The 13897-nt window shown below is 44.9% G+C and overlaps 1 protein-coding gene across 1 annotated transcript in view; it reads left to right on the forward strand.

Annotated features, from left to right (window-relative positions):
* Positions 1 to 13897, forward strand: part of PDC (phosducin) — a 198194-nt gene that overhangs the window by 137109 nt on the left and 47188 nt on the right. The window contains exon 3 of the mRNA XM_069231999.1: positions 4941 to 5101. Coding sequence (XP_069088100.1) covers positions 4941 to 5101 — 161 coding nt within the window. The remainder of the gene's footprint in view (positions 1 to 4940; positions 5102 to 13897) is intronic.

Below are 13897 nucleotides of genomic sequence, written 5' to 3' on the forward strand. Positions count from 1 at the left end.
ATGGTCTTAACTGCTTTAGTTGCAGTTGGATTTTACAAGTTGTACAAGAAACTGAAGCAGAAAAGAACCAAGAGTAGACAGAGAAAAGAGGATATCGAAATGGAGACTAGGAGAAGCCTGTATTATAGTAACATCAATCAGTTAGAGGACTTCAGAAGATCTTATCCGAAATAAACCTCTGAAACTTTGGGCCGTCTCATTGAAAATGACAGTGGGAGGATTTTATGATGGCATAATTGCCATCAAAGGGGGAAGTGATGTAGTCTAAATGTTAGTATGGGTCCTCTTGTCACAACGATCATCAAAATGTGACAGTTTATGCCTTATGTTAATCAAAGTATTAATAGTAAAATGTACAAGCTGCATTGACACAATTTAAATGTGCTTTTTTTTGTATTGCAGAGTTTGACTTAGGTGGTATTTGAATAAAATGACATGTTAGAGGGATTAAATTGATGTTATATTGTAATTTAGATTCTAGACTAACAGTGCATCGAAACAATATTGAATTAAAAAAGATTAATGAATTTCTAATGCGTGCAAAAATTAGAGAAATGCACTTCTTGATTATATTTAATGAAATGCATTAACAAAGCTTTTTCTTTTAAAATGAAATGTATTACTCATATTAATAAAGCGTTATTAATGCTGAATGAATACGTTTGCATATTACATGTGTTTTATTAAAATGATTAAAATGTATTCATTGAATGTAATGTCATGATTTCTTGCCTTAGCATAAGTGAGGCCTGCAGAGTTTGTATTTTTGTGATTGTGTTAGAAAACTGATTAATTTCCTAATATGAACTTTCTTTTAGGTTACGTTCCCATGAGAATAATAGATGTTGGTAATAGACTCCATTGTTTAAGCATAGAGACACTGTATCTTGTCGCCCTGGTGAGCAGAACATCGTGGACCATGAACTGACATTGTATACAATTGTTTCAAACTCACGTGGAGTCACACAGATGGAAGATGTTCTCATGAAAAGCATGGGAATAAATGCATATGTTTCAACTTGAAATTGTGTGATCGATTATTTTTGGATGATGCTCCTTCAACGTGACATGGACTCTTACCTCTGGCGAATCAGAATGCTTTGTGACTTTTGATACAACAGTGCCCAGTTGGACTTTGGCGAGATGCTGCTTTGATTCCTGTCCCAGAAGCTTTGCTGATGAAGAATCCCTGAATGCTGAGCCCTTTGGAGAGATATCTTCCTTGCTGCTTTTGCCCCTTGAGAAGTCTTTTGAAACATAGAAATCTTTTTAATCCCCTTCAGGAGACTCTTGATCGAGCTTCTGATATGCTGACGTTTTCACTTTTTTTTCTTATATTCACCTTAGTTAGTAACCTGCAGTCTGAGATTATTTTTTCAAATTATTTTTGTTCTTTTTATGCTTTTTGTATTTTACCTTCATGTGTTTCGCCCCACACATGTATTTTCGTGATTTGGTTAGCTGTATGGTTTTCATTGCCTCGCCTAAATTATGACTCTGCTGAATTGAATTGACAGATGATTGCTAACCCTGAACAGCGCATCATTTCTGTGTCTCAGATATTTCTTTGAATACTTATGTATTGTCTTTCTTCAATGTTTAGTTGTTTTACTGTTAGATTGTCTGAACTTATTTTGTCGCCTTGGATAACCCTTGGTGATTATGTATCTTTATAACTTGGTATTGCGAATAGTGTACATGACTTTAAGCTTGTGTTTGTAATAAAACTTTTTACTTTATTTGCGACTGCCGTTTTCCTTCGTGACGACTTTGGTCGTGTTGTTTAAATTAATTGAGTTGGTACTGGGTCCCAAGATCCATCATCTCAATGAGCATTGATTCATGTGAAGGATGAAAATGCTCCAGCACTCCATTTGCAAGTAAAGCTGCAGGGAGAATGTGTAGCACTCCCCCTCAGATCGCATGTGGGTTTGGCAGGCCGTCTTGGACCGGCCAAACACACATGCACAGTAGGCTCTCTACATCCCAACAACATAGTTGCTGGGCTGGAGAGAGCCTGTACAGGCTCCCAGTCTGCCTTGGAGCGCTCTGGCTGGGCGCTCCCAGCCAATCCTGATACTGCTTTGAGCAGCGTCACGATTGGGCGCAGGGCAGGCTGGGAGCCTGTGCCTGTAGCGACAATGGAAAGGAGAGCGGGGCAGGTGGACGTATCAGGTAAGATTTTTAATTTTTGTAAATAATTAAATGTAGTCCCTGCTCGAGCCCCTCTTTCCCCCCCCACCCTCTCTTTTAACCTAAGAGCTCTGGTAGCGGGCATCAAGGGCACTTTGACTGTAATTCCTGTATTTTCCAGATTGGGAGCCCTGGAACTTAATGCCCCGATATCATTGTTTCTGTTATAAAACCTCATGTTGTGGTTGTGTGGCCTGCTCACTACTGTTGCCTTTTCCTCATCCAAAGTGACTGTATTCAACTTGTTCCACATGGTCTGCCTTTTCAGAAGATCTACCTACTAATTCTATTTCATGTACTTTCATTGGCATAAAATCAGCATCAGATTATTTCTCTTAGTTTCTTGTAACTGTTCTCATTTTGCAATGTCTGTGCATCCAAGATTAAGGAAATGTATAATTTTCCTCAGCTACATACCACAAACCCTTCACAAAAGCCAGCAAGTCTTTTGAGACTGTGTCACAGTGGGGGCAATATAATCATGCAGTTTTGTTGATGGGCCTTTTCCACCTCAATATGAATTTTGCTGCCTTCTCTACAAATGAACCAATTACCAGTTGTGTGGAGTAGAATTTCTGTGGGTTGGTGCTTCCGCTCTTGGAGTGTGGAATCACTGGACTCAATTTTAAATGTCATAAAATAGGGCTTGTAAAATTACTTTGGGAAAGAGCTGCATTGCAGCCTGGGAACATTCCCTGCCTGCCACAAGACCCTCTACCAAGGTACAAAGAACCATGTATTGCCCCCTACTGCCTGAACAGGCAATATCATCCCCTTCAGACTCTCACATTCCCCACTTTCTACCTTCTTCCCTGCCCCAGGCAGAATTCTGGGTGATATTCAGTTATTCAGGGACGAGGTTTTGCTTTGGAAAAGAAGGGATTCTGTGTGGAGTTTCCATCTGCTAATAGAAATTACAGCTATGCAGTATCTCAGCATAGACACCATGGGAGTTATTCTAACTTTGGAGGAGTGTTAATCCGTCCCAAAAGTGACGGTACAGTGACGGATATACCACCAGCCGTATTACGAGTTCCATAGGATATAATGGACTCGTAATACGGCTGGTGGTAAATCCGTCACTTTTCCGTCACTTTTGGGACGGATTAACACCTCCTCCAAAGTTAGAATAACCCCCCATAGCTGTGAGATCGGAGCCATAATCTACTATCTGCTGCTTAGTTTGCAGATCTAAATAAAAGAAAAATGACCAAAAGTTTTCAACTCTGCAGATGGGTTGCAAGGCCATGCATGACGCTTTTCAAAAGATAAATGGTCACTTTTTATTTCATAAGTGCTCTTTTTAGGCATCTAAATGTGTGACAATATTTTCCAGATGCTGTTAACATCTCTGATAGAACAAGCAAAAATCTGTTTTCCACACCTCAGTGAGGTCTCCATGGGCTTTAGAAGTACCACCTCATTCATTTATTACCCCATGTGGGCAAGATTTATATGAGGTCATCACTTTGATGCACTAAATAGTCTAGGCAATCGCACCTGACAGTTTTAAAAACTGAAACTGCAGAGGTAGCCCGTTCTTTAAAATTAAAGAGGGATTTTGGTCTCATTTTTTTCCAAGCTTGGTAGAACCAAATATATTTGCTTTATGCAAACTCCCACCTTCTTTACGAGTGGAACATTCTACCTTCTACTGGCAAATTACCACTGCTGAGTAGTAATGCTCCTTCCAACAGATTTTAGGTGAGGAGTGGTCTTGTCCTCAGTATTAAAGCCAGTTTTATTTATTTGTTATATTTATTAATTTAAGAGTTTAAGTTGTCCTGCCCATCATAGTTTGGCAACATAGATGAGTGAAGGTAAGAAATTGTAGTTAAGCAACTGGTGGGGCAGAGGGAGTTGCCCTGATTAATATTCTTCAGCATGGCACGTATTCTGTGTTGATTTTTGATTTGGTTGCAGATCAATGATTTTACCAGTAAACTAAAAACATCACCCACAGTAAGGTCCCACTGCCTGTACGTGAAACATAAAGAGTAGGCTTGGAGCTCTGAGTGGCCTGCAGGGGCGGCTCCTCCATTAGGGCAGAGGAGCATTTGCCCCCCCTCCCCCCACACCAGCAGCAGAAGCTGCAAACCTTTCATAACGAAAGGATAATAAACTATGTTTATTATCCTTTCATTCTGAAAGAGGAAGGGCCATGGGGGTGACTGGCAGTGAGGGAGAATGTGCAGCACTCCCCCCTCAGATCGCATGTGGGTTTGGCAGGCCGTCTTGGACCGGCCAAACACACATGCACAGTAGGCTCTCTACATCCCAACAACATAGTTGCTGGGCTGGAGAGAGCCTGTACAGGCTCCCAGTCTGCCTTGGAGCGCTCTGGCTGGGCGCTCCCAGACAATCCTGATACTGCTTTGAGCAGCGTCACGATTGGCCGCAGGGCAGGCTGGGAGCCTGTGCCTGTAGCGACAATGGAAAGGAGAGCGGGGCAGGTGGACGGATCAGGTAAGATTTTTAATTTTTGTAAATAATTAAATGTAGTCCCTGCTCGAGCCCCTCTTCCCCCCCCCCCCCCCTCTTTTAACCTAAGAGCTCTGGTAGCGGGCATCAAGCGTACTTTGACTGTAATTCCTGTATTTTCCAGATTGGGAGCCCTGGAACTTAATGCCCTGATATCATTGTTTCTGTTATAAAACCTCATCATTGCTACCCGGGATACATGGAAAGAGCATGTGTATTAAAATGTTGGCCAGGAAGAGGATAGTAATATTTGTTTCTCAATACAGGCCCAAAGGGAGTCATCAAGGACTGGAGAAAGTTCAAGTTGGAAAGTGAAGACCTTAACTCCATTCCTCCCAACAAGAAAGAGGTCCTCAGGCAAATGTCATCTCCATACAAAGCGCAGAGCAAAGAGGAGAAAGACACAAGGGAGAAGCTAAGCCGGAAGGTAAGGACATGTGACCAAAAACAAAAGGAAGCATTTTCCTTCATGTACAACTGAAACAGCAGGGTTCTGAGTATTAAGCCAACACGAGAGAAGCTGACATACAGATAAAGAACACTCACTGTATTTCAACATTTCTAATACTCATAAACATCACATAAAAACAATCACACTGCTAAGCAGTGCCATAACGTCATCCAGGATCAGAAAGAAACAGATAATTATGCATATTGAAGTTTTGTTTAGTCTCGCTTCAATTATTTTAGTTTTTGCTTACCTGAACAGGTCTACCCATACAAGCAAACAAAAATGATAATTAAAGCTCCCAGTTTTATGGTATTTCTTTTTTGTCATTTCTATTTGTTTTTAACCTGAAGTTATCATTTTATCTGAATGTATCCACATTTTGTGTTCAGTGAAAAATAAAGATGAGGGTAGTTGTGAATCAAAAGCGGGATAGGAAACCATTCTAGAATCTCTTTTAGTCCTCCTAGAAATATAAAAGGTGACTCCTTTGTGCGGTAAAAACTCTACATCCAGGGCTCTGATTTCCGAGACCCTGCAACATGATACTAGGCATAAAAGCATCGCCAGCTTTGCAGAGAGTGCCTTATGGGAAAGATACTCATTCCTCTGATAAGAGCAAAACTGGTTTAACACCAGATTGACATCGCAAAGCATAGAAAAGTGGAGTTGTGGGGGAAGAGATAACCAAATTCCCCTCAGCAGCTTCCATATTAACGGATGCTCACCCACTGGAGATCCCTGAACTGGCCAATGTCCTGTTGATATAGCAGAGTGATAAGAGTTGATCGTCCGGTAGGCTAGACCCTGAGATTCCAGGGATGCCAAGAAATTCATGATGAGAACAACGTCACACCCCTTGGGATGCTAAATTTGTTGACAACACCAATGTACCCACCTAGACCACGCAGAAATGTATTGTTTGGAGGTACTGTTGGCCTGGCCATGGGCAAGAATCTTTCAGTCTCTTGTGAAACTCCAGGGACTTTCCATATCTCCTGGAAATCACCACACCATTAAAGGAAGATGGCCCTGGAGGACTAACGGGTGACTCTGGCCTAGGGGATTTGAAGAATATCGGGAGCGTGGGAAAGAAGGATTGGAAAATCCCAAGAAATTTCCAGTAGAACTGTAAACCACACTTGCAACCTCCAAAGGGGCGTGATCAGACCTCTTCTGCCTGTTGCCTCCATACCTGTGCTGACAACCTTGTGATCATGGCAAAGAAGGGCAACGTGTACCCTGTTTCCTGCACCCAATCCTGAAGTAAGGCATCTGTAGCCACAGTCTGGGGATCCAACTTCCAGCTGAAGTACCGTGGAAGTTGATGATCCAAGCGGAATGCAAACATATCTATTGAGAACGGGCCCCACCGTAAATTTAGCTGCAAAGTTTTTTTGCCACAAACTCCTGTCTGGCCACTCCCTGTAACACCAATATGCAATTTGATTGAATGCCCCCGGAAGGTACTCTGCGAAGACCAAAATATTGTTGCGCAAACAGCAGCCCCAGAATTCCGTAGGAAGGTCGGCGAGAACCCTGGAGCGAGGACCCTGAAGGTGGTTTACGTAGCAGATGGCTGAAAGATTGTCCATCTTCAGCAACAAGCAACAGTTGGCCTTCTCCTTGGTCCAGAATTGCACCACAAAGGATCCTGCCTTGAGTTCCAGGCAGTTGACATGCAGAGCATTTTCCTCTGCTGACCACTTTCCGCCTGTGAAGGAGTCGCCGCAACGTGCACCCCAACCTGATTTGCTAGCATCGGACTCGATGACCAGGTCGGGGTCTGAGGCGAAGATGACCCGGCCATTCTACATCTCCATGTGGGCTAGCCACCACCTCATCTCGGACCGTATCTCTTCTGTGAGAGGAACCTGTTTGGAATACTGCGCAAGTGAAAGGCTTTGAGGAGGTAAGCAAACCCAGAAAGATTGCTTGGATAGAGGAGGAGAGAAGACCCACTATCCAAGTCACTTGCCTTAATGATGCCGCTGGTCTGGACAAAGTCTTCCTCAGCTCCATCAGATCTTTGAAATCTTTCTGGAAGGAAGGCTGGGAGTCCTGTCTACTGAGTTCACAATAAAACCCAGAAAGGTCGTATGTTTGAATTGTACCAATAGTGACTTCTTGGCATTTATGATAAACCCGAAACCTTCCAGGAGGTGAATTGTCTCTTGTACTTGTTCTCTCAAACTGACCGAACATTGGGCCATCAGGAGGATGTCATTGAGATAAATTATAAGGCTGTAACCCTGAGCTCTAAAATGCTCCGCCACTGGTTTTAAGACCTTGGTGAAGCATCAAGGTGCTGAGGAGAGACCGAAAGGAAGGGTTTTGAACTTGTGGGTCATCCCTCTCCATTGGAATTGCAAGAACTGCCAATGAGGGGGAAAAATGGGGACTGCGAGGTACGTGTCATTGAGGTCCATTCGTACTAACGAATCCTGTGGGTGCAGAAGGAGATTGATTCCCTCCATCTTCAAATGACGGTATACCAACCAGCCATTGAACTCCTTTAAGTTTATGACCAGTTGCTGACCGCCATCCCGTTTCTCCAACAAAAAGATGTTGCTCCGAAAACCCTGTGGTTGGGAAAGCACAAGTGCTTCTTTGTGTAGCAAGTCCTTGACCTCTTGGTCTATTAATATGTCTTGTTGATGGGAGAAAATCAGGGGACGAGGGCACAAGACTTGAATGAGGGAGCCATACAACTCTACTTGGAAACCCTGGACAATTTGCAGAACCCAAGTCTCTTAAGTAAGAGCCTCCCAATTTTTGAGAAACATCACTAAGCAGCCCCCCACTTTGAGGTTTGAATGAGAAGTAACACTGGTTTGTGGTCCTGGGAAGAAACCTCTGGCAGAGCCTCTGGTGCCTCGTCCTCATTGGCCCCTTCTGGTGAGGAAAAATTCCCTCGAGTGGGAATGCTCTTATCCTCTGCAGTAGGTCTGTCCCCTAGGAGGGCCCTGCATCTAGAAGTGGCCGGTCGAGCACCCTAACCACGACTGGTCCCAATGAAAAGGCGGGCTGGAAGACCTTCTGAACCGATGACTGGGCCTTGTCAAAGGACAGGAAGGTCACTACAAATTTTGCAAGCTCCTTTATAAAGGGATCCCCAAATAGACCCCCTTGCGCCGTCACTCCAGCCTCTGTAGAGGCGAGGTCCCCCAGCTTAGGGTCCACCTTAATGACAGCACCTCTCTGTGGAGAGTGCGGTTAGCATTGTCCAAAAAGATGACCGCTCGCTGGGCCCAACCTGACACAACCTCAGGAGAGAGTGTGGCGCCCGAACATACTGGATCAAGGCAACCTTGCCTGACAGAGAGGGGTAAGGGCATTCAGCCTGGAGCTTTGCTCAGACCTCCTCCTCTAGGGGCCTCCCCGAGACAGCTAGTGTCATATGACCCTACCTTATCCGAGGGAAACCATTCGGCGGAATGGGGATGGACCAGGTCCTCCGGGTCCACCATATCTAAAATTTCACTCAGTCCTTGCAGGGAGTCTGAGCCTGAAGAGGTTGCCAATGGCGATGCGCACCAAGGTCTGGAGGGCCCAGTTTCATCAGTGGAGTCCCCAGGGGAGTCGTCATCCACATCCCCGGAAAGCAGGACTCTGGAAACATCTGCCGGGTTGCATAAGGCATCTGCAGAGGCCACCAGAAGTGGAGAATGGAGCGCTCTAAAACCGTTTGCTTTACCCTGTCAACGGGCATCATGTCTATTCCAGACTCCATTCTGCACTTAGGGGTGCTAAGCACCTGTTGCTCCGCGCCCATTAGTGTGGCCTTAGATAGGGGCTGAGACCCTGAGAGGTTCAAAGGCACCGGGTAAGTGTAGGCCAATTGAAGGAGCCGCCTCTCAAGGGGCTCTATGGCAGATGCCACAGTTTGGTGGATAGAGGCGTCCATCGCTTCCCAAAATTCACAGTTGATAGGGAGGACCGAAATGGTTTCCTCCTTGACATAGTCGTCTGCTGCCTGCATGGTGTCGGAGCATACTGGTAAGGAAGTGAAGCCTTAAGCAGTGCTCAATAAATACAAAGGGCCCAAGGAGGGCATTGAAATGACATTTAGAAAATGGATTTTGGACCCCTAGGGGTGTGCAAAAATGAAGGCTCCAATGCACCTGGGGCACACACTGGGGAAAACAGTAAAGAAACATCTTGTGAGAGAACTGAGAGAAGGCACAACCACCAGCATTTAATGGGTAGAAAACCCAATTAGAACTTTTGGTGTCCCTAAGGCACTAGTGCACAAGGGGTCAAGCCCCAGGGCAAACTCCCTTCAATAATGCGGAAAGCACACCTAGGTCCAGCCCCTGAAGAGGCTGAAGTGCAAAGCGCGTCCAATGTGTTTTTGACAGGTGCAATTTTATTACAGACCCTTATTCAGGGTGCCGCCGCTTGCAGCTACTGACCCCAAAACGGTGGTTCCAGGCGCTCAGGAAGGCAGGTTGAAATAGACCGCGGGGAAGGCGTCTCTATGGTAATGTTGAAATAGGTGCGCTTCCCCTGCGGCGTATTGAGATGTGTGACGCATGCCTTAGAAGCGCCCTGCGCTCTAGGGGTCGATAACCCTCACACACAGCAGATCCCCGATACTATTCAGAATGAAATGCCACAAATGGGGCGGTGAACGTGCTCCTGAGGCAAAGGACAACGCAGACGCTGTTAATAAACAAGGTATCAGTGAAAAGAAAACATACATGAATGCTCAGAGACACATAACTTTCTTCGCAGGAGAAGGAAAGAAAGAGCATGTTATATGGACTACAACTGTTGATGACGCAGAAATGAAGGTTTTACATTTATTAGCGCATAAACGTAGTGCTGCAATAATCAAGTGTGACTTTAACCGAACTAATAAAGATTGTACGGGGACAAATGTGCCCTCAGAGTAGTTCGCCAACATTTATAAGCGTGCTTTATATAACGTGATGTATTAGAATTGTACTAATCTGACATAACCGTAAACGTGTGCCATGATTTGCTTGTTTGAAATGTTTTAACTTAGCATAACTTTAGTGGAGGCTTCGGCCTAGTTGCCTTGTCTCACGGTTTAGATGCTCGTGTTTTTCTAATGTGCTAATAAACGTGTATTCTTGCTTGAAGCTGTACTTTTCCAGTGAGATAGGTTCACATGCTTATCTTTAAGGTTTCGTGCCAGCCTGGCATCTTCTTCTTTGCTCCAAGGTCAATCTGCAGGTGCAGACAATGGAAGCTCTGAAAGTGAGTTAATTGTTAAAATATGTTGCAACTTACGTTCCCGACTCCAATGATAATGTATGCCTAGGTAGAAGCTTGTGAATTGTTGTTTTTGATTGGACAATTTGAAGCCAACCTATGAACCCTCCAATGGAAGACCCTACTGGATTTGAACTGTTGTTTATTTAAACCTGGTGCACAAGAAGAAAGCAGCCATTACCCGCCATTTGCAGGACATTGCAGACATTATGGCCCATCTTGCCGACCTCGTCATTTTGCCATCTTCAACGATGCCAATTGATGTTCGACGCCATTTTGAATGAGACTTTGATGCTTTCTCTAATCGAGAGAAAGAGACTTTAACTTTGATTTGCCCCTTTGCGTAAAGTAGTAGTTTTGTCCTTTTATCTTGCCGCTTTGAGGCAATTGCCCCGTCCACCCTGCCCCCTTTGCCCCCGTCCCATGCTGATCGAAACCGGTACCTGTGAGACGAAGACTTCCTTGAATGCTGATTGAATTTGGTAAATATGAAAGGAAAATGTACAATTGCATTGTGTTTCTTTTTAGGTAACCAACTGCTGATTTTTGATAAGAGCCCTAGTTAGGAGTTTTCCAAATTAATGTTGCTAAATTGTTTTTGCATGAAGTCCCACATGCAGATGCTAATTTGAGGTTAGATGAGGATTCATTTGTTGCACGATGCAATTTGAGACCTTGTTATGCTGACTAATGTATGCAATTAGCCCATTACAGATTATAGTTTTAGTGGTTTGCGTTGCTATTATCGAATGCATTGTTATTCAAATGCTGCATAGATTGCATCTTTTTCGCCGTTATGGACAGCTATTAATGTTCATTTACATATATCATTTGGTGTTGAGACACATTTATATCGTGCTAGCTTTGTTAATATAGGGAAATAAATTCATTAACTTTGAATGAACTGGTGTGGTTATTCATGGCCGGAAGGTCATGGTTCACCGAAATGTTTTCTGGATTAATTGTGAAGTGTTATGTTGATCAAGGCATTGCTTATGTTCGTTATTGATTTGATTAAATTGACAAATCTCGGGTGAAGAGAGCCCCACTTGGTCAAAAGATTCATCGACCCAAGAGCGTCCAAATACAGGTAATTTATTAGAACGGAACGCTCTATCAGTAGATGGTAGCAGAGGACGGTTTCGCCCTTTGGGACCCCACTCGAGAGGTAACGGTTACGCCCTTTGGGGCCCCACTCGAGAGGTAACGGTTTCGCCCTTTGGGACCACACTCGAGAGGTATATGGTGTTGAATTGAAGGTTGCGCTCTTTGAGACCCCACTCGAGAAGTATATGGTGTTGAATTAGATTTTCTTGGGTAAAACAGATTGAGAGAATGATGATGCCCTAAGTCCCCCGCGACTTTCCCGGGATCTCGGAGCTTGCGAATGGAGAGAATGGAGGTGTGAAATCGGCGTTGGCGATACTAGTGACGGTATGAGTGAAGTCAGGGTTTTGCGCTTGCACAGCTTATTGCCGCAGATTGTTTGAAAAGGTTGCGAGGATTTTAGAGAATAGCGGAGGTGCGACTCCGAGTGTGAGAGTAGGGAAGTCGTCGAACTTCATGTGCATGTGGCGCTTTGTGCAGAAAAAGGTCCACGTGGTTGTTGTTGTTGAGACGGGCCCTGCGAGGTCAAGAGACTCCGGAGTATGTTGAAAAGTGTATGAGACACTTGTTTTATGTTGTGGTCTGGTCGGTTTAATAGGTTGACCGGGCGTGGTCAACGAGTCGGTACGTGTGTTAAGGGAGTGAAAGAAAACTTCGACTTCGGGCTTTGACAAATTCTAAGTGCACTAGAATAGATCATTGACAAGTTGAGAGCAGAGTCTGCGGGTCAGATTTGCTTGCGAAAGAGGGGACCGAGAAAGATGGAATAACTGCTGAGGCTAGTGAAAAATCCCTAAGGTCCTGAAGCGATTGTGTTACCCTTCCTGTAGTAAACCGACAGATCTGTTTTATTATTATTTGGTTGCTCGCGATACATGCCAGAAGTTGTTACGAGAGGAGCTGAGTGAAGGAGGACAAGCCGCGAGGCTTTGTCTGCCGCAGTGTGTGTGAGTGTGACGTCACTAGGAGCCGCGCTGGGATAGGTTGGTTGCAGAGAAGGGTCGTGCACGGATTGGACGCAGTCCGTGGGGCTCGATTGGAAGGGGAAAGGCAAGCGAAGAGTATTCCGGGAATTAAAGTCACTTATTGATTACAAACTTTGTGAAATAAAAGACGAGAAAATGAAATTTTTTAAAGCATTAAAGAGTGCGATGAAAGGGGAGTCTTACATTAAAGCGAGCGTAGGAGAGGAGACGCCACCCGAAGGTACACCAGCTTACATTGTAATGGAGGAAAGGGGGGTAGCTCCGTGCCTTTGGCTAAAGCAATGGCACAAGCTGACAGAGAGACATGGGAGCGTAGCGTTCCCGATCCATGGGACATTCAATATAAGGATCCTAGAGAATTTGAGATTCGCGATGTACGACATGAAGGTACCTCCAAGGCCAGCACAGTTTGAGGCTCTAGCGATTTGGGAACTAATGGCTAGACAGCAACAGCAAAAGAAGTTCGAGACCAGGATAAGAAAGGTAGAAAAGACACTAGCGGACGCTAGGTGGGATAATGCACAGAAGGTGTGGAGGTCAGATATATTGCACGGGATAAAATTGTTTCCCGCAATTGCTAAGGAAGAAGAGGCGACAGGCAAGAAAGCTACCTGTAAGACAAACAGGAGGTGTTCCAAAGATAGAGAGGACGAGGAAAAGTTAAGGAGAGAAGACGAGTCAGAGGATGAGGAGTTCATCATGCAATTGCTGAACGACCGTCCACCACCTTATGCAGAGAGTGAACAAGGTCCAAGTACCAGTTCTGCCCCTCCGGCACCGGTACAGAATAATGAAACTCCGAATTCAGAAACGCCATCGGGATCTAAGGACCCGAGTTTACTGTTCACCCCGCAGATACCGCAGGTTAGGAGAATATATCCAGATGTGCCTATATTGAAAACAGCAGAAAATTATCAGCCGCAGGTCCCAAGGTACTACAGCAGTGACAATAGTACGGGAATGATTCTAGATCCAACCGTAATGGGAGTACAGAATGGTCGCAACCCAACATTGGCACAAGCTGAATCAACCCAGCTTTTGATGCCTCAAAAGCAGATGAAGGGGGGAACCGCACATGCTCAGATGACAGGGAGTCAGACGGGCATGCCGGCAATGATGACCCATAGTGTGGGAATGAACATGCCTCAGAACCTGGGGAATGGACAGAACCCAGATGCGATATCCCTACCCATTACTGTAGGTCCACCGGTACCTTTGTACATTCAGCCTAACTCAGGCATGAGCGGTCAAGGATCAGTGGTGCAGAATGGGACGGAAAGGAGGTGCATAGAAAACACTCCAGAGACAACTCCGATAGCGGCTCTGCCAACTGGATCTGGGTCCTTGATGGAGTTTAGTCCCATATGTGCTCAGTCAACAGTGGTGAGGTCGAGTCCCCCACTGATGATACCGCTATCATCGAACACTGAAAAGTTGCCGC

This window comes from Pleurodeles waltl, chromosome 4_2 (genome assembly GCF_031143425.1).
Source record: "Pleurodeles waltl isolate 20211129_DDA chromosome 4_2, aPleWal1.hap1.20221129, whole genome shotgun sequence".
Lineage (NCBI taxonomy): Eukaryota > Metazoa > Chordata > Amphibia > Caudata > Salamandridae > Pleurodeles > Pleurodeles waltl.